Source organism: Leucopleurus acutus (genome assembly GCF_964270905.1).
Source record: "Leucopleurus acutus genome assembly, chromosome: 8".
NCBI lineage: Eukaryota > Metazoa > Chordata > Mammalia > Artiodactyla > Delphinidae > Leucopleurus > Leucopleurus acutus.
The window spans coordinates 12,258,212-12,277,972 of NC_139151.1; the positions used below are offsets into that span (position 1 = coordinate 12,258,212).

Sequence of the window (19,761 nt, forward strand, 5' to 3'; positions counted from 1 at the left end):
ACCTATCACTCCTCACGTGGGGTTCAGAATGATTAATACAACACGGAAAAGTTGATGTCAGAGTCACATTTATTTCTCCACTAATGAAATTGACCCCAAATCCTCTAGTGAGCCCTGACAAACTGGAAACCTTAAACCAAACTCACCGATACTAATTATAGTGCTGGCCTATTCACAGTAGCCAAGACATGGAAACAACCAAAATGTCCATCAACAGAGGAATGGATAAAGAAGACATGGTACGTATATACAATGGAATACTACTCAGCCATAAAAAAGAATGAGATACTGCCATTTGCAGCAACATGGATGGACCTAGAGATTATCATACTAAACGAAATAAGTCATAGAGAGAATGACAAATACCATATGATATTACTTACATGTGGAATCTAAAATATGACACAAATGAACCTATCTATGAAACAGAAACAGACTCACAGACATAGAGAACAGACTTGTGGATGCCAAGGGAGAGGGGGTGGTGAGAGAGGGAAGGATTGAGAGTTTAGGGGTAGCAGATGCAAACTATTATATACAGAATGGATAAACAACAAGGTCCTACTGTATAGCACAGGGAACTATATTTGACTTACCATGATAAACCATAATGGAACTGAATATAAAAAAGAATGTATATATATGTATAACTGAATCATTTTGCTGTACAGCAGAAATTAATACGTTGTAAATCAACTATTCTTCAATTTAAAGAAGTATAGCGTTGTGGCTTACAATCTAACCCAATCTATAGGAATATAGCTAAGGGGTTACACAGCCACTGTCCAGATACTTACAACTAATTAGCCAAAACCCTGATCAGACGGAAGCCGATAGGATTTGTCAGGGAGCAAAGCAGAACCCCTTTCCCAAAGGCATGGTATATCTAACAAGGATGGCTCTGGAAACCTTGAGGTTATGCTTATTAACAGTGAAGCAGAGAAGACGACCCTCCCCGGCCTTAACTGCTACCCCAGATACTGTAATTGCCCCGGGAAGAAGCTTTGTTCTAACATGGTACACACGTTACAAACAGAACAGATCTCTCAGAAAGGGTAGCCACAGTTCACACGTGGCTTGTAAAACTGGAAGCAGGTCCTTTATTTGGAGGGTTCTGAGCCACTGGGCTTTGTGAAAAAGCACAGAACTGCGCTCTCCCTTTATCTGTCATACAAATGTCGAGCTGGATGACGGCTGGCCACCTTAGACAGGAAGACGCACACAGCAGTGGCAGGGCCACCCCAGCCGAGAGGCGGAGCAAGGTCCTCCAGAAAACAACAGCGCTGAGACCAAAGGTTCTGACGCGTGGTTTCCTTAGGTCTGTTTTAGTTGTTTTTCAGTTGCTTCCTTAGGAACGGGCCCCACGTCTGCTCCCCCCTGCCCTCCATTCACCTCGCTCTGCTGCTTGTGATCCTAGCATCGTGAGGTCCCCGTATCGGCTTCTTTCAATTTATCTGGGAGGTCTGAATTTCTCTCGTTTTCAGGAGCCCTGTTTCTCCCCCTGGTCTCTCTCCTGGTGTTTTATCTTTTCAATCCAAGCAGAAGCCTATCCTCTGTACGTCCCACGCTCCTCCAGGCCCCGGTCCACCCTGTCATCTCCCGCTCTGATGCCTTGCACACTACAACTACCTGACTTACCCAAGCATCTCCCCCGGAGAGTCCGTTTTCTTCTGTTTTCTCTCCCTGGCTCTCACCACTTGCTCTTCCCCTCGCCAGGCAGCTCACCAGGTCCCCCTCAACCACCCTCAGCCCAAACCCAGCACATCCTCAAGATGCCCTGTGGGCCCACCACGTCTGTCCCTCCATCTAGACGCTGCCTCCACGTGGCACCTCTCACAAGGTCAGGGTCACCCCTGCTGAGAATTCCTCCTCCCGGTCTCTAAGTAAAGACACCCAGGTCCTCAGCACCACACGTTCCCACTGAGCTCAAAGAAGAGCTCGTTTGGTTTGGTGTGGTTTTCTGTTTTTTAAGTTAAGCCAGCCTGCCCACATAACCTGCTCCTTCACCCCGTCCCATGTCATCGTGCTGAGATGGAGACGCAGCCGACAAAGGTCATTCAATTGAGTACATCTGAACATCTCCAGTCCCGAGATAAAATCTGAAGAAAAAAAAATAAGAAGGCCGAGGAGGATGTCAGTCTATGAATCTTGACGTAAATCTATTTTCACTTTCCTAACTGGACCGAGCGGTGAGGCAGGGCAGGCAGTCGGGGAGGAACGTCCGTAACTGCATAAAGGGCCATCTGTCTGTGGGCAGGGGTCGCATGGCCACGTCACTGAGGTTCCCGCTTCCTGGGGAGCCGCTCGCTGCAGCTTCGGGCTCCTGCCCTGCCCTGCTGTCTCCATCCTGACAAATGCAGAAGCCAAGCCGCGACTTACCAGCCCCATAGCTGGAGGCTCTCAAAGGTGACAAACAAAGAGTCGGCAGAAGGCCAGAGAGAGAGTGGTTCATGATTTCAGTTACGAAAAAGGAAGGACACCATTACTCATCCATACAGAGAAAGGAAGTCTTGATTGACACGTGTTACACGTGGATAAACCCTGAAAACGTTACATGACAAAGTGAAGCAGACCCAAAGGCAGACACAAAGGTCAGGTGTTATGGCATGATTCCATCTATATGAAACAGCCAGGACAGGCAACTCCGTAGCGACAGAAAGTAGCCTGGTGGCTGCCAGGGGCTGGAGGAGGGGAGAGTGGGAGAAACTGCTGAACGGGTAAGGGGTTTTCTTGGGGGGAAATATAAATGTAAACGTTTGGGAATTAGATCAAGCTGGGGGTTGCACAACACTGTGAATGTGCTGTGTGCCACTGAGTTGATTACATTAATAAAATGGTTAACATCATGAGAATTTCACGTCAATAAATCAAAAAAAAAAGCCACAGGACCAGCCGGAAGGGGCCGTGACTGACCAGAACGACCTAAGGATGAATCAGGGCAGGAATGGTTTATAACACAACATAAGACACTGAGTAATAAGTAACCTGTGGGAGGGGGGGAGGGACCCGGAGTAAATAAATAAATAAATAACCTGCGCGTCTACACCGGGGGAAAAAAAAGGAAGGAGTAAAAGATGACAGCACCTCCAAAGAAGAAGAAACAGGTTGTAGAAAAGCATATCAGAGACCACACAGAAAGTTCTCTGCTTGGATGTCTAATAGGCATCTCCAAACCAGAACTCTTGATCTTTTCCCCACACCTGCACCTCGCCCAGCCCTCTCCGTCAGTCTGAAACCATCACTGCAGCAGCTACCCCGGCCAAGCAGTGGTGGGTCCCTGACTCCTCCTTCTCTCATACTCCATGTCCAGTCCATCAGCAAATGGTCCAAATTTGACCATTTCCAGCATCTCTACTGCTACCGCCCCGGGGTCCAGCCAACCTCCATCTCCACTGGCCTGGTTTCCGGCAGTGCTCTCACAGCTGGGCGTCCCCCCCGCCCGACACATGAAAGTCCGCTTCCACTCATGTCCCCACCAGACACGTGAAAGTCCGCTGTCTAATTTCCACACGGCATCCAGGATGGCTTCTTTAAAAGATAAGTCACGTGAGCGTTCACTGAAAATTATTTATTAACGCTACCCATTTATGTTTTATGCACTTTTCTTTACATAATGCAATTCACAGTTTTTAAAATGGTGTCCAAAAAAACGTAACAGGTTAAATCAAATAATGTCCAGCTTCTGGTCAAAACCCTCCATCGTGCTTAGAAGAAAAAATAGGGAATTCCCTGGCGGTCCAGTGGTTAGGACACCGCACAAAAAAGAAGAACAGAAGAAAAAGATAAAGTTCTTTCTACGCCCTTGAGGGCTCTACACAACCTGAACCCTGCTCTCTTGGTTCCTGTGTCTTGGGGATGCTCTCTCCCCTCCACCAGCTGTTTGATCCACCCTGGCCTCCTCACTGCTCCTAAAATAAACCAACAAAGTCCCACCTCAGAACCCCCGTGCCTGCTGTTCCCTCCGCCTGCAATGCTCTTCCCCGGGGTATGTGCGCAGCTCCCTTCCTCGTGTAATTCAGGCACCTGCTGGAATGTCACCCTCGTGAAACAGCCTTCCACGACCGGCCAATATAAAGTAATACCCTCGTAACCCTCTGTCCTCTTATCTCGCTTCATTTTTTTTCTCAGCGCTCACCATTATCAGCAGATCACATATTTGTTTATATTCTGTTTTCCCCCAGTTAGAACAAAAGCTCCACAGAATGCGGGGCCTCGTCCTGAGTTTTCCTTGCTGGATACAATATCTCATGGCTGTACACGCAACATCGCCAGGCACCAGGCAGCAGCATACTTGCTGAATGAACTGATGACTGAATGAACTGGCAACGTGAAGAGGGACAGTGGGCAGCAAGGACATGCCCTCTGACCTGGTGGTCACGGCCTTTGGGTCCAGACCTCACTGCAGACCAGTCAGTCAGCTCCACCGGATGGCTCTTCCCAAGAGCACAGAGTAAACGTAATCACAGTCAGACACACACAAGTCTGGTTTGTCACCCGATAAATGAGAATAAATGGGCTTGTGGCACCAGTGCCCCCACGGATTCGTGGCATCCACCCCTCCCGAACCCCGGACTCCTCCACGACCCAGAGAACACCCGTTACTGCAGGACAACCCCAGGCATGTGATTTACTGACAAAGGATCGGTGATGTTGGTGTCTTTCCACAGACACCACAGAACAATACCTTGCAGTTACTGAAAAAAAGAGTAATGATGTCAATTAACCAGAGTCACACAGAAGCAGGGCCTTGCGGCCACATATACCAGCTGGTCTGGAGTTGATGATAATTTGCAAGTGCTCTTTCCCACTGGCTCTGAGACCACAAAACCAGGTAACTGAATGAAGGGAACCCAAAGGAGGGGCTGACCCTGTGGCGGTGACCCTAAGTGTCACCCAGGCAGTGGTGCTCAGCCTGTGCATCACATAAACGTCACCTGGGGAGCTTCTGAAAATCCTCACACACCCATCACACCCCAAACCAGATAAAATATAATTTCTAGGAAGGTGAGCCAGGCATAATCGGGGTTTCTGAAACCTCCCTGCCGAGGTGAGTCCAAATGTGCAGCTAATGTTGAAAACCACCCATCCAGAGGTCGTGTGGGGGTGTAAGAAAGCAGGGAGGGCCTCCCGGTCTCCTTACCTCACCAAGGTGTCACTGCCTGCCCCTGCTGGGCTGTAATAGAGCACATTCTCCAAGGACAGCGAGAACTTCAGCCCCTCCGCCTCCGAGATGTACAGGTTGGTGCGGTTGTTATTGTGACTGACACACACAAACACCTGGTCCTCGGAGGCGTCCGCAATGTAATATTCCTTTGGCATCAGAAGTCAGAAAAGACAGAAGTCAAAAAAACCACACAGGCCCTGTGGACTGTCCCAGCGCACGCTAAAGCAATGACTTCCAAATGTCCCAGTGAGGACTGTGGGCTCGGAGCCCACGGAAAGCCTCCCCACGTTGGGAAAGAAGCTTGGCCGACTCTCTCTTTGGAGACCCTGAGGCTGCCTTACGGCCGGAGCAAACCCCTTCTTGGCAGGTGGGACACAAAATAAGAATGGGCCCTGAACTCCAAAAATGACCCAGAAATCGCTTTTAGTTAATAATGTCTCCCTATCATTAGTACAAAGTACAACATGGATTAATGTGCATTTCCTTCCCTCTTATTTTCTCTAAGGTGACTATAGGAAGGCAGAGCCCAGAGAAAGCAAAGAACAGACAAGCATGTTCTCCGTCACACCCTCCTCTTAGCTACCAACCTTCCATTACACCAACTCCGGGCATCAAGGCCTCCAGATGCCACCTCCTCCCCGTGGTCACTTCTCTGATGACCCAGTTCACACTGACTTTCCCTATCGCTCTCTATGTTCTAACACGTACTGCACAGTCAAGCCTTTGACTGTACATGGTTTCTTCCTCTGCTCTGCTCTCAGGCTCTCCAACCCATCTGTTTCTAAAAGGGTGAGACTCAAATCCTATCCCCTTTTGGAACCTCACCATCTGTGAGCAACACAGCAGGTACTTAATAAATAACTACTGCTGTCACTAACCTCTCATTCCTTCAGCACTAGCACACTGAGACCATTGACTCTGGTTCCAAACCTCTCTGCCAATCCTTCTCCACTTAGAGCAAATTAAGGCTCCCATTCAGCTCCACTTCAAAAAGTGAAGAGGGAGAAAACAGACCAAGATGCCCAAAGCATAATGGTTCTCTCTCTTGAGACCGATCTAGAAAGTGACTTCAGGGAGGCTCCACCAGGTATCCACCCCCCATCACCCTCCCTCTAACCTCTGCACGAGGACAACGGCACTCCTTCCCACCCCGGCGTGGACCCCACTCACATTAATAGGATATCTTGTGACAAACTGGGCTGCTCGCATGGGCTTGCGGCCAAAGGAGACCCAGAGCTGGACAGAGGATGGTTGCAGACTGCCGAAGAGATGCTGCCAAGGAAGAGGAAAAAAAAAATCAACTGTACTATATTATCGCCACTCAAAATGAGCGAAAAAAGAAAAGTGAAAAGTCAGACCCCTCTGATTCAACTAAAAACACAAAATAGAGACTGTGACCGCAAATGCACATTTCTGCAACATTTGCTGTCACTGGGCAGCTTGGGCTGTACCACTTTATCCTAGATACCTGGTCTACAATAAATATTAGATACTCCAGATACCACATGAAGAGGAAGGACGACGGTATGATGGGAGAACTTGAGCTTGGGGAAGGGGGCGGTGGCCGCCAAAGCTTAAGCAGAGAGTGAAAAGGGAGAGAATTGTGTGATGGCGAGACAGGCGGGGCGGAGGAGCCCACAGCCCCCAAACCACCCCTGGGTGAGGTCAGCCACACACCTGATACGCATAAAAACATACCCTCTTCCTCCTTCTACTCTTATTTGCAGATCGCTAGGACCCCCAGGTCACAGGGCTTTAATTTGTACCAAGAGTTGAAGGGATTTTCATTGATTCTCTTTTTAATCTTTTAAGACTCCTCAGTGATTAAGGTCTTCTGCTAGAATATGCTTTCTTTGGTAGCATACAGAGTACGTCACATGACGCTGACCGCGCACGTGACGCACTCACTCCACACGATGCTGACCACGTCACGTTGCATTTTAGAGATATTAAACCACAGCTGGAAGCTTGCAAATGTATAGAAAAGCACTAGATTTGGAGCCACCTTTAAATTTCTCTAGGTCCTAGTTTATTCATCTATAAAATGAGAAGCTGATTTGAATCAGGACTTTGGGTATGGGTTTAAGTGGTCCAGGAACCCCAGAAATATATATACAAATTTTCTATGTCGATGTACTCACTCATGTTGCTAGGGAGAACGTCTCACCAGGTTCTCAAAAGGGTCAATGATTCAAAAAAGGATAAGAAACACTGTAAAGGATCTATGTGGCTTTTTCCGGCTCTACAAGTCTGTGACCGGGAACTGAAGGCAAATGTGGCACATCTACGAAAACAGACAGGGAGGCCCATCCTCATGCGGACATCCTCGCAAGCACGCCTATCACCCACCTGATTAGGATGTCGGGATCCCCAGCCAGAAGGCTTCACTTATCCTTGGCTATGTTGCTACTGTTTATTATAGATTTTAAATTCCTATAGAGGACGGAAGATGCCCATTTCTCTTAACTGTAATATAACAACTACTAATACACATGCTCACGCATGTCCAATAAATACTGTGAAGAGCAGGCTGATGAACATGAAGTTATTTTCTATTCATTTGAGCAGCAGAATGTGTACACACACACACACACACACATTTTTTTTTTCCAAGCCACCACTGAACACTGGTTAAAAGTCGTCTGTTTTAAAGAAGCCAGGCAGAGAAGTACAGAAGACTGCCTTTTCAGAATGGCAGCCCGAAAACCACATGATAGCTTGTCCTCAGTATGGGGCTATAGAAATGAGATTGATTAAAAACGCAAAAAGTATCACCTGAGTGAGAGAAGAGTTCCCAGTAAAACTGCTATGTATAAATTCCAAAAGCCCTCCTTAGGTCAATAAAGTTTTATAACTATGTATAAAGGTCCGATGATTTAAGTCACCCTATATAAATCCTTATGAATATATATAAATACACAGATATCAGTGAAACACATATTTTTTATGTTCTGTCACTACTTCCTATTGCAGTTATACCTGAGAAAGGAGCCACCTTTCTCAGTGACATTCAGGCCCATCATTAGTTAAGTGTTCTTAATGATGGCTGCTGGGAAGCTTGAGAATTGAGAATGGATAGCAAGGCATAAATGCAAAAATCACAGAATACTAAGGTCATGAGAAACCTCTAAACACATCCATCCCACTTCCTTCCAAGAGAATGATTCCTAAATCTGGATAATCAGGCTCACTCCTAAAGCATCTGCAGACGAGTTATTGTGGTATTTTGCCACCACCAAGAAAAGTATTAACAAGGAAACTACGGCACATTGATTGTAAGATGGATTTCTTAATAAACGATGGGTTTTTGTTGATGTTGGGTTTTCCTTTACCATTATTATAAAAGTAAAACATACTCATGAAAAACATCTCACAATACAGACAGGTCTAAGGTAAAATGCAGAAGATCTGTTTCCGCTCCGCTCCCGAGTGCTCACTGGTAACGGGCTCTGGGCCATTCCTTCAGAAATGTTCTGCGCAGTCACCTATGAGCATATTCAGAGAGAGACAGACACTGCTACGCTTACCCCAGCATCCACTAATGTCTTTCATCCTTGGCAAAAGGACCCTGACGGCCACCTGAGTAAAAGACTAAGGCTCTCTTCCTTTTGTACAACTCTGTGTGGTCATGCGACTGAGTTACCAGTCGATGAGACGTAAACAGACTATTGTGTTGGGTTTCAAGGAAAGCTGCTTAAAGAGACTGAATCAGCTAGGAGGGGTCCTATTTTGACCTTTCTGTCTGTCCTAATTCTTCTTAACTCCAATAGACTCGAAGGCTAGTACACGTGTCGTGGACCATGAGGGAACTTTGAGAATGGAAATCATTTGTTTGGATGGTAGAACAGCAAGATAGAGGCCTGCGACCCCAATAACACCAGGGCACCAACATGCCAGCCCTAGACCGCCTACCTCCGGCGGCACTGAGGAGGGAAAAATAAACCTCCGTCTTGGCTACGCCGCTTTTATTTCTAGTCTGCTAGCCAGGCACAGTGCCAAATTGATACATCCAAATTTCTTTTGCACATACAAATTAGATCATGATAGAAATGGGCTGTAAGATTCCCTGCCACCTTCTCCTTCAAAGCAGTAACAAAGTCTCGGCTAAATCCATCCACATTCATGTTGTTTATACCCAATTTATGGATAAAATAATATATCTGGATTTGCTTTAAAACAGTCCAGGAAAAAAAATAAGTAGTGCGTAGACAGCTGAAAAGAGATTTTAGCAAACGTAGATACTACTGAGACTGAATGAAGGCACAAGGGGAGGTCATATCAGTACAAACTATTCTTTTATGTAGATGTGAAAACGTCCATAATAAAAAGTGTGCAAAGTTAATATTAATTGAAAGCACTCCTGGAACGGCAAAGTGAGGAACTCTAAAAACCCACTCATCTGTGAAAACAACAAGAACACTGACAAAAATTCTCAAAATCAACTTTTTCAGAATCCTGAAAATGAAATAAAAGCTTGCAAAAACTCAAGGAGCATTTATTCAAGACAACGACTGAAGACCGGCAAGAAGAGCTAACTTGGTGATGTTTTAACTTGTTCTAATCCCATCCCTTTTCTCTCTAGCTCTGTGGTAGCCTGGGAAACCCACAGCTTCACAGCTACAACAGCTGTGAAAACCACCAGCCCAGCAGCCACTGGAGAGGACAGAACAGGTTGGGAGCTTCCCAAATGCCCCACAGCCAGAGGACTGTCAGACCTGATCTGCCTGGTGACTCGCATGAAAGCTGCATTCTCAGGTCTTCTCTTTATATAACATGACTCAGCTCGCTGTACACACAGACCTGTAGCCAGGGCGTTTACGGGGAACAGTGACAAGTGGCAAATGTTTTAACACCACAGCTGCTGGAGAAACATTATCGCTTGGAACTGCAAAAGGTGAACTAAAAGGCCTAAAAGGAAAAACTGGGGAAGAAGATGTCCGTAAGAGGTTTTGATAAACTCTGAAATATTCCAAGACATTTACAAGGTCACACACAAAAGGGCTGTGCTATGCTCAGGAAAGAACTGAAAGGGCCTAATCTCTCACAGCCAGCTAACAACCTTGCGTCTCTACACAAACAAGAAGCAGAGGCTAAGGCAGAGTTGTAGAAGGCATGCCACCAACACACACTCAGAGGCCCTCAGCAAAGGCTGCCAGACGCATGGCTCAAAGTACTTAAGGAAATCTCTGTTCCGTCATTAGCTGACCACTAATGGTCAGTACTTTACTAGCCATACCCAACAAGGGATGCAGACGTTACAAAATGAATGCAGGAAACTCACAAAACAAAGGCAACAATAATACCAACAAAAATCAACTTTTTCAGAATCCTGAAAATGAAATAAAAGCTTGCAAAAACTCAAGCAACAAAAAGCTCCCCCTGGGAATGGGTTACTCTGATGTGAGGAGCTGTCACATTATATCACTTAAAATGTCTGGTTTCCCACCAAAACAATGGCAAGCAAACAGCAACGTATCACCCATACACACCACACACACACACACACACACACACACACACACACACACACACACGCCAGTCAACAGGAACTGTTCCTGAGGAAGGCCAGATATCGGACTTATCGGCCAAGAAATTTCAATCCCCTATCCTAAACGCATTCAAAGGACTAAAGGAAATCATGTCTCATGAATTAAAAAGGAAAGTGTGAGAACACTGTCTCACCAAATAGAGGATATCTATAAAGAAACAGAAATTTTTTTTTAAAAAAAAAGAAACAAATAGAAATTCTTGAGTTGAAAAGTACAATAACTCAACACAAAAATTCGCCAGAGGGGTTCAACCAGAGATTTGATCTGGCAGGAGAAAGAAGCAGCGAACGTAAAACTACGGTGATCCCACGATCCCTGCTTCAACACGCAGGAAGCTCGAAAACACGATACTACGAAAGACAACAGTGACGGAAGGTCACAAATCATATGACTCCCTTTACAGGAAATGTCCAGAACAGGCAAATCCACAAGGCAGAAAGTAGATTCCTGGCTGCAAGGGGCTGGAAGGAGAGGGGAGTGGAAAGTGTTGCTAATGTGTATGAAGTTTCCTTAGGGGGTGACCACGACGTTCTGGATTTAGATGGTGGTGAACGTTACGTGACCTCGTGAAATAAACCACTGAATTGTGTACTTTGCAAGGGTGAATTTTATGCTGCACAAATTATATCTCAATACTGGTGTTATAAAAAATTAATTTTAAACACATTGGTATGATAGTTTTATTTTTAATCCGTTAAAACATTTGAGCTTTACTGTTGTATGAGTTATAAGCAGTGAGTGCGTATACCTAGGTCTATGTTTGGAGACCTTTAAGGGATGTCATAATTAAAATAATTCGTCAATAGTCAGATGTTGGTCAGTTATCCTAAAAGTCACATCCCAACCGTGGCCAGCTAACCTCCCGTGTAGAAGCCCATAGTTCTGAGGCAATAACTAAGTTTTTCCATTATCTCTATCAGCCTTAGCAACTTTAAATCAGCATAATGATGGTTAGAAATTGGTTTCCAATAGTGAAATTAGTGGTTGGCTGGTCAGAACAGTGAAAGTCCAACTGAGTTCTCTCGGGAAATCTGCAGAATGCAAGGTGTCTGAATTAGCCATAATATCCTAAAGGTAACACCCTGGCATGAACAGGGCACAGCGATTTAGGGAGGCCTGTCACCTGAACTCTTGGGGGTTATGCCTCAGATTCATCAAGCTCTTGCACTGGAGGGTTCTAGCTGCCTGATGCCAAGTGAAAGGCGAACAGAATCCTGCCTCTAAAACAACGGCTGGCAAACTTTTTCTGTGAAGGTCTGTATAGAAATACTTTAGACTTTGTGGGCCATCCTGCCTCTAGGAAATGACTCATTTCTGCCACTGTAACATGAAAGCAGCAACAGGTGACACATAGCAAATGATCATGGCTGTGTTTCAATAAAACTTCATTGACAAAAACAAGTGAAGGACCATGGTTTGCCAAGCCTGCTCTAGAACCCTGTGTCTGCATCATCTGTAAGAACAGAGAGGAGACTCCAACAAGCTCATGCATCGGGTGTTGGTTCACTGCTGCACGTCTGTGCAAGGAAGGTCTGAGCCTGGCTTTCAGGAGAGGCTGGGAGTGCAGCTGGCAAGTAGCAGCCAGCCCTCCCCTCCCTCCAACTGTTCAGCAACTACCGTTATCCACCAGGAAGTACCTCACAGCTGCGTCTCACCAAGTTCACAAACTGATGTCGGTCCCTTTGCAGAGGTGCCTCCCTGTTGCATTACTGGCCCTATGCTGTGGACTATGTAAGTGAATTTCATGTCAAAAACCAAGGAAGAAAAATTAAACTTGGGTTAAAAGGAAATTGAAGGGCATCTGATACAAAGCACATGTGAAGTAAGAGCCAGGTCAGAAGGGCCCCAGAGAGATATGAAGACTTGAGAACCAGCTCCAGTCCAGAACCCAGATGGCTGCCCAGACATGTTCTAAAGTACTAACTTGCAAAGAACTGGAATCATTCACGGTGCCGGAAAAAAGCCAAAGAGTTCATCGCCCAAAACCAATTTTCTGTCCTTTTACAATTAGTTTCTTGACTTTCCTAATTTGATTTGAATCCATTTAACATTAAAGTCACTCAGAATTCCCCAAAACCAGCAACCAGAGTGCTGGGCACACCCCAGATAAGAAGTGACACTTGCAGGCCTCAATACTCCTACTGACAGGGTTATCCAACCAAGGCCAATGTTGTTTATCCTTATGGCTTAGGACTCTAGCGTATTAAGGAGAAAAATACCCATGTTATTATCCACTGCCAGTTGTGTTTCTTCTCTCATCAACCTATCCATTGAGAAACGTTCCTTTGATAATATAACTAGCATTGGAAGCTTCTGCATGTAGAAGGCTTTAGGGAAGAATGTCTCAAATTTTGCAGACTCTTAGGCATCCTAGGATGCTCGGGGAAAAAATGCATTTGGGCCCTGCCATCTGCATTTGTAACAAGGGCCCTTGCTGCTGCTGCTGCAGGTGACCCTAGGACAACACTTCCAGGAGGTGGCCTAGCTCATCTCACCTGGAGCCTCTAGCTAACACCACTGACCTTGGAATCTGGTGGTCCATCCATGTGCTGAAGGAAGAAGCCAACACAACTACAATTTTGCCACCAATACCATATAAATCAATAAGCCACACACAGAGTTGAGAGTTGACAATAAAAGAACTAATAATTTAATATCCCCCAATCCCATCCCCCCCCCCAAAGAAAACCCCAGTAGCCTCATCTTTCTAAATTAGGCAGGCAAAGATTCATTCGACTCCACTGTACATCTGCTATGTATCAAGCAATGTGCAAGATACTGGGTACTGCATCAGTGATGATCAAACAGACACAGCCCCTGATCCTACCACTGGCCAGGAATAGTAAAGAAATTACCACCGGCACTCTGAAAATCAGCTATGTCTACACAACAGACATAGCTGTGACGGCAGAACAGAGGCACAGAAAGCTCTAAATGGGATATAACTTATTCTCAGGTGTGAGATCTAGAAATAATAGGATGAGGGAATGCACAAGTGCTCTCCACCTCAGACCCTCCCAGCTCAGTCAGTAAAAGAAATCTGGGAATTAGTCACTGGGACTTAAAATTGAGAAATTAAAATCACAAAAAGCACAGGCCCAAGAGACTAAAACAAAAAAGACCTATGAGCACCAGAGGACTGGAGACAAGGTTTTAAACACAACTGGTACTTGGGGTCACCCAACTGGATGTCACAAGGTACCAGTCCTCAGGCCTGACCTCTCACCTCTGCACTCCCAGCACGTCCCTGTGCTTGAAGCAACTCAAGGATGCTTGTGTCCTTGGGCTGTTCTGTGTGCACGCACGTGTGTAAGAGAGACAGACAGGCAAGGCAGGAAGCAAATGATCCAGGGAGTGACTCGAGGCAAACAGCCTGACAGAAGAAAACTTGTCATGGTTTAGTGGTCTTAAAAAACATTTTTCGAGGGCTTCCCTAGTGGCGCAGCGGTTGAGAGTCCGCCTGCCGATGCAGGGGACGCAGGTTCGTGCCCCGGTCCGGGAGGATCCCACATGCCGCGGAGCGGCTGGGCCCGTGAGCCATGGCCGCTGAGCCTGCGCGTCCGGAGCCTGTGCTCCGCAACGGGAGAGGCCACGGCAGTGAGACGCCCGCGTACCGCAAAAAAAAAAAAAAAAAAAAAAAAAAAACCATTTTTCGAGGTGTGTAATGGGGAACCCCTCTGGCCTTTAGCGTCTCGCATCTTCTCTTCTGATTCCAACCTCGCTCCCTGCTTTCCCTTTTGGGGAAGTCCTCTCTCCACCCTAGGATCCTACCAAGCGGGTTGACCTGCTTCTGCCTGGCCAGCTACCAACATATAAATAAGTGAGAACCTGGACGAAACATGACATCTGGTTTTAGTCCCTAAGGTTAACAACGACAGAAAAGAGCAACCGCCCAGGCACCAGAGACCTCCGTCAGACCTGAGGTCAAGGAGGCAATGGTCGCGTTATGAAAGCAAGCTTGCAGCCCCCGGCAAGAGCAGCCCAACCTACTCTTGGCCAGGCCTGGTTTTTTCCTTTACACAAGGGCAGTATGGTTGCAACTTGATACAGCTGTAAGGCAAGTCCTGTTAAATAATCAACTGTGGTTTTAAATAAGCAAGCCCTCCATTTCAGCGTGTGGCTCCAACACACAAAATCAAGGAGAAGATTTTCCCAAAGCCTGAGACTTAAGCTACTTACTGACAGCTGGAAGCTGAAGTACTGCTTTTCTTAGAGCATTAACTCCCACTAGCCAATGACTACACATTCTACTAGCCATGTAAATGAACATGTGTCCAAACCTCCCAAAGAAATGGGCCTGAGCTGCAGGGAAATCAGGGAGTGGGATTAAAGAAAAAAAAGCCACTTAGCCCCACCTCTCCTTTCTGTGTTCTTTTCATTGGGATTTCAAAGAAATGTGTGTTGGTCAAGGATGCTTGGACCAGGAAAGGACCAAATTCCCAGCACCCAGAGACACTCTGAGTGGTTGTCTAAGCTTTTCTGCTCCTTGACCTCCCAGAACCTTCCAGGTCCCTTGGGAGTGTCCAGCTACATCCAGCACCGGCAGTCAAGCTCCCCCAGGCACGTGCATTCCGTCCCTGCTTGCATGGACCCTCCGTGCCTGATCACAGAACACCCACCCTCAGAACGGACACGCAAAAGCAGTTTACTCCTCGAACTTACCACCACCTTTGTGGCAAACATGTACTTGTCCCGCAGCTGGAAGTCCCTCACTTCCTCCAGGATCACCTCCAGGTTCTCCCGGGACTGGAAGAAGTCTGTACTTCGGAGAACTGTGGAGTAGCCAGAGGGTTCGTGTCGTTCAACGTAGATGGTGTTTGGCTTGTCGTAGGGATCAATTCCCCTGGAAGAAAAAAAAAAAGCGGTTGTCATCATCTCCACATTGAGTCGTTGGAGGTGTAGGGGTCCTGCCATGCAGACCATCAATGAGAACCCAGGGTCACCATGGCAGCAGCTACAAGTGATGCTCTCTCTCTGTGCCGCAAACACAACCCTTTGGCGTCTCCTTGGCTCAGTAGAGAGGGAAAGGAATTGCCACTTGTCAAGTATTTCCTGCTGGTACTGTTGTTTACAGCCTGGGTTTCACTCCAGGCAAGCTCCAGCGGGGCTAGAGGGAAAAGAAGGAAAAGTGAAAGGCAAGTGTACTGATCCCCTTGACGTCCTTCAGAAACGCAGGGCTCCACTCTCCCTCTGTGCTTCTGTCCACACTATCCCCCTCTACCTGGATGCCCTCTGCATATACTCTGATCTGCACATCTAAATCCTACTCGTCTTCTGATATCAAGTGCAAGTCCCCCTCTTCCAGGAAGCCTTCCCCCATGCCCTTCTCCCATCACTAGCCATGCGTCTCAATTCCAAGCCTTTTTTATGAGTTCAAGAAAAGGGAGAGAACTACCTTAAGTGGATTTTGGAATCAGTCTTCTCACTTTATACGATGGACCTTCTTACCCACTATATTATACCGTTCACCATAATGTATCTGTCTGAGCTTCCTAGACAGAGTATAGATTCCATCAAAGGCCATGCCTTACATTTCTTTTTATCCTATAGAGTTCCTTGCTGCATTGATCTTTGCTGCGTGGATCCATGGACATATTGCAAAAGCTTTTCCAAACCAAAAACTGCAGAGTGATTAGATCAAACTACCTGAGAGAAGAATCTCTGCACTGGTGTGTCCCCTAAGAAGGGCCCTAAGAGCAGCCTGGGAGGACAACTAACCTGCCCGAGGTTTCCTAACATGCACAAGAACACCAAGGCCAGGCGGACCATTTAGCAAGAGGGAAAAACAGTTGGAAAAATCTGGAGGAGAGCTTCACAGTGAGGATGCAGTGACGACCCAAGGAGAAGCAGGACTCATTAATGATTAATTCACACAAACCATCTGTACGGTTCTATAGACACAGTGGCTCTCGGGATAATGAAGGCAATGATGGGAAATTCCTTCCAAGATGTATTGTCAAGAGCAAGTTCCAAGACAGAAGGGACGGGAAGGAAAAGAAAAGAAAGGAGGGAGGAAGGGCGGAAGAAGAAAAGAAGGGAGACAAGAAAGAGGAAAACAAAAGAGCCTCTTTTTGCAAAGGGGGAAGACTTGACTTTGGCCCTACAATATGGAGTCTTGGTCGGACACTGGAGAAACCAGCCTGTCCCAATGAGAGAAACTAACGTTCACCGTGAGATGCTCTGTGTGCAGAGCAGGGGAGGGGTGGGGAGGACGTGTTCTCTTCTTTTCCACAGTTGGAAGTACTGATTAAAGTACTTCCTCTACCCTAGAGGATATGCAAATTAAAACACGCTGGATATTTTTAAAAAGGCAGAGAGGAAGGGACCTTCACCCAGATATTGAGGTGGAGCTCACCTCTACTATTCCTTCGTAACCCAAAGCAGCCAACAGCTAGCAACAGAAAGAGCTGCGGCTTTCATCCCAATTCTCTTCCGTAATCCACATCTGAACCTCTCCTTTCTGAGAACTGCTCCCCCAACAAATTCCTGTACTTGGCAATCGCTAGCCTCCCACTTTCCATGCTCACTGACCCTGACTTCCTCTTCTCTTTACCCTCATTTGGAAGTTCCAAGCCTTGCTCTGTCTCTGAGCACAGTCATTGGTCCTCACTTGGCCTCACCCACCTCACTTACAGCCTTTCAGGGGTGCTCCACAGGGCATCCTTGAACCCGCCCCCATGGCTCATCCTCTGTCCTGTCTTGCCAATCTCCAGCTCTGGATAACATAAATCACTGGTTTTCCTCACCCCTGCTGCTCTAGGCCGCCAAGCATCGCTGAACAAAGTGTGCCTTTATTCTCTGAGAGGTTACATTACACTCTCACGTATTATGGGGAACCCTAGGAGAAATCCCTCAAATAGCCTGAAATTCCCTGACACCAGACATGTCATTATCTACAATAAGACAGGCAGCCCCTTCCCCTAGGATATCTATCTGCATGTCTGCACAGAGGCAGAAGGTACAACACAAAAATTCCCAAACATGAAGCTTCTTTATTTAGTAATCCTGCTGGTTTGCCCTCTTAATATATGATTCTCTAAACAGAAAAAAGAACAATTTGTCCCTTTAAAGTTAAAAAAACAAAAAAGTTCTAATGGTGTTCCCTGGGTAGACGTTGTACTCGGATGAGAGTGTGGTTATAATCTAAGACTCTACAACCTCTGCCCAAGGAAAATAACGAGAGTCAGAAAGAGCTGCCCTCTACAAAACCGAAGTCCAGGGCTTCCCTGGTGGCGCAGTGGTTGGGAGTCCGCCTGCCGATGCAGGGGACACGGGTTCGTGCCCCGGTCCGGGAAGATCCCACATGCCGCGGAGCGGCTGGGCCCGTGAGCCATGGCCGCTGAGCCTGCGCGTCCGGAGCCTGTGCTCCGCAACGGGAGGGGCCGCAACAGTGAGAGGCCCGCGTACCGCAAAAAAAAAAAAAAAAAAAAAAAAAAAAGGAAGTCCACTGGAGCCTGAAGATACTCAGCTGTAAGGCCCCTCTCTGCTCCATCCTTTACTGTCCTTAATTACTAAGGAAGCAATACGAACTCAAAGACATTCCTCTTCAAAGAGATGGCTAAAAGACGTACAGACAGGATCTACACCTTGTGGAGCCACTACATTTAATGAGGACTAAAACTACATGTAAAAGTCAAAAAACCAATGACAAACTGGAAAATATAAATATAAATGAACATACACGTACAAGCTCTTTCATATCACAAAGGACCAATCTCAAATATAGAAAGAGCTCCTGGAAATCAGTAATAAAGAGATGAACAATCTAATGGAAAAAGGGCAAAGGGCATGAAGAGACATGGCCCCAAAAAACAAGTAAAAATGACCCTTAGGTTAAAGGATGTTCAAACTTATTCATAATAAGAAAAATGCAAATCAGAACTCTACCAAGGGACTTACCTGGTGGCACAGTGGTTGCTCCCAATGCAGGGGGCCCAGGTTCGACCCCTGGTCAGGGAACTAGAGCCCACATACGTGCCACAACTAAGAGTTTGCATGCCACAACTAAGGAGCCCACGAGCCTCAACAAAGACCTGGTGCAACCATGTAAGTAAATAAATAAATAAAACAAGATTTAAAAATACAACTATACTGAGATACTAACACATTGGCTGTGGAAAAAGGCATAATTCTATGTTGTTGGGAATGAATGCAAAATTTGACACTTTCTATAGAAATTCTGGCAAAGTTACAATTTCAATGCTTTAGTCACTGGGGATATATCAGTGCAAAACTGAAAAAAGTCCATGCCCTCGTGTAGTTTTATTCTATTGACACATAATAATAAGCATATAATAAGCATAATAATAATAATAAGATAATAATAATAAGCATAATAATAATAAGCATAATAAGAGTATATTAGGATGTGATGAGTGCTGTGCAGAAAAAGAACAGATCAGGCTACAGCAGACCGGGAATGACAGGAGTAATTGCAATTTTAATGAGATCCTTAGGATAGGCCCCATCTGGAAGATGTTATTTGAGCAGACTTGAATGAGGTAAAGGAGCAAGCCACAAATATATCTTTAGGACAAGCATTCTAGCCGGGGAAAATAGCAAGTGCAAAGGCCCTGTGGTTAGGAATGTAGCTGGCATTTAATCTGAGAAAAGTAATGATGCACTTGAAAGGGTTCAAAGCAGAAGAACAACATGATCTGACCTGTTTTTAACAGGATCAATATGGCCATGCTGAGAATCAGTTGCAGAAGGACAAGAGTAGAAGTAGAAAGACCAGCTGGATGATTAATGAGTGACAGCAGTGACTTGGAGTTAAGTAGTTGCTGAGTAGTGGATCCTGGGTATATACTGAAGGTACAGCCACAGGGATTTCCTGATGGACTGAACGTGAAGCATGAAACAAACACGGAATCAGTCATGACTCGGAATTTTTCACCTGAGCAACTAGAAACTGAAATGGGGAAGATTACGTATGGGTAGAGCTGATCCAGGGTGGTGAAGGTCAAGAGGTATCAAGTTTGGTAGGTGTGAATGGTTTGACTGTCTCCCACTGACCCACCAAGTCCACTCCTGGGAGTCTGCTCTACA

The 19,761-nt window shown here is 46.1% G+C and overlaps 1 protein-coding gene across 2 annotated transcripts in view; it reads right to left on the bottom strand.

The window, feature by feature from the left end:
* SORL1 (sortilin related receptor 1) overlaps positions 1–19,761 on the bottom strand; it is a 156,813-nt gene that overhangs the window by 104,833 nt on the left and 32,219 nt on the right. Inside the window, exons 6-8 of one of the 2 annotated variants that reach the window (XM_082845306.1) lie at positions 15,376–15,556; positions 6,335–6,436; positions 5,141–5,310 (exon numbers count right to left, since the gene is read on the bottom strand). In XM_082845306.1, coding sequence (XP_082701432.1) covers positions 5,141–5,310; positions 6,335–6,436; positions 15,376–15,556 — 453 coding nt within the window. Of the gene's footprint in view, positions 1–5,140; positions 5,311–6,334; positions 6,437–15,375; positions 15,557–19,761 lie in introns of those variants that run through there. The other variant, XM_082845307.1, reaches the window with a different exon arrangement.